This window comes from Beta vulgaris, chromosome 6 (genome assembly GCF_026745355.1).
Source record: "Beta vulgaris subsp. vulgaris cultivar EL10 chromosome 6, EL10.2, whole genome shotgun sequence".
Classification (NCBI taxonomy): Eukaryota; Viridiplantae; Streptophyta; class Magnoliopsida; order Caryophyllales; family Amaranthaceae; genus Beta; species Beta vulgaris.
This window is the reverse complement of record NC_079207.1, coordinates 30,311,617-30,313,187: the sequence shown is the minus strand read 5'-3', so window position 1 is coordinate 30,313,187 and position 1,571 is coordinate 30,311,617. Positions and strand designations below refer to the sequence as shown.

Below are 1,571 nucleotides of genomic sequence, written 5' to 3'. Positions count from 1 at the left end.
TAGTCACATTTTTAGTCACTATGTAGATGAAATATACATCATTATATCTCTGTTTGTAGATTATTGTTGTTGTTATTATTTTTATTAATAGGAGCCCCTCTTTTTTGTACAAAATTGAAATGCTTATAAATAAGAGAGCATCGTATTATAATAAAAGGTCAAACCAAAAAAAATAATGAATACTAAACAAAAAGTACAATATGTTATCAGAAAAATATAGCTCTCATCAAGAATCCTGTCTATCCCATAATCGTTTAGCCAAACGGTCTCGAAATTTTGCCATTCGACGAAGTTCACTTTGACTAACACTAGGAGTTACTTCGTCCTCAAATGCATTGGCGGTAACTATGTCATCTTCAAGCTCCACATTTTCATTTGCATAATGTGTGAAGATAGGATCTCCATCCTTGCACATTTTGAATAAATTATGGAGAACACAACATGACAATATTATATACTTTTGCCTTTTTAAATCATAGGGAGGCATATCTCTAAGAATGGGAAACCTTGCTTTCAACACTCCAAAACATCTTTCAAGGACATTACGCAATGATGAATGTGTATAATTAAAAATCTCCTCCGGACCTTGTGGATTCTTTGCTCCCCTATAGTCACGCAGATGATATCGCTCTCCACGATATGGAGAAAGAAATCCAGGCATGTTTGTGTATCCTGAGTCAACAAGATAATATTTTCTTATAGGAGGTATAGGAAAATTATTGTCTTCTTTATTTGTGATCGTTTCCCAAAATATTCTTGAATCATTTGACGTTCCCTCCCATCTAGCCATAGCATACGTGAATCTCATGTCAAATGAGCACACACACATTACATTCATTATACGGTCTACTTTTTTCCCACGGTAAGTTATATAGAGTTTTTTCCCCTATTTATATGCTAAAAGTTATGGTTATGGTGCTCTTAGGAGCCATTTGGTACTAACTCTCTCCATCTAGTTGTGGTTTGCTGTTTTGTATTGGATTGTAGGTTTTGGGGAGCTATTACCTACTTTATATGATCACACATTGGATTAGAGAGGTTGGACGCTGAGTTTCAAGATCCCGAGGATGCTTTCCGGGACTTTGAACAAAGGAAGAACAAGGAACGAGCATAAGCTGACCGGCCCGATACAATCGGGCGGTCCAGCCCGATCGAGCGAAGAAACAAACTTCAAAATTCTGCTGCGGGCCCGGGCCCGATCGGGCGTTGGACGCCTAGTTGTGATTCAGTGTTCCGCCTGATCGGGTGACTTGGCCCGACATCGGGGGGCCCTGCCAGCTGTTGCGAAACTGCTATGCGTATAAGCCGCCCGATGTCATCGGGCGCCTTTGGATTTTGGTCCTGTTCTTCGGTTTTGGAGCCCGATTCCATCGGGCATCTTTGGCCCGATCGTACGACTGTCGACACGCGTTTTTTTAATGAATACGAGCCCGTTTTTCGAGACTTTTGGCTATTGTTTTAGGGCTTGTATAAATAGAAAAAGCAGAATTATTAGAATCATCTTGGTTTTTATTATTACCAGAGAGTGTTTCAAGTACCTTAATTTAGTGCTTTGTGATTTCAATTAAAGA

General features: G+C 39.3%; 1 protein-coding gene across 1 annotated transcript; it reads right to left on the bottom strand.

Annotated features, from left to right (window-relative positions):
- Window positions 1-226: 226 nt before the first annotated feature.
- Window positions 227-661, bottom strand: LOC125498753 (uncharacterized). The gene has a single exon (XM_048647023.1). It carries the CDS (start codon window positions 659-661, stop codon window positions 227-229), a length of 435 nt encoding a protein of 144 aa, XP_048502980.1.
- Window positions 662-1,571: the final 910 nt, after the last annotated feature.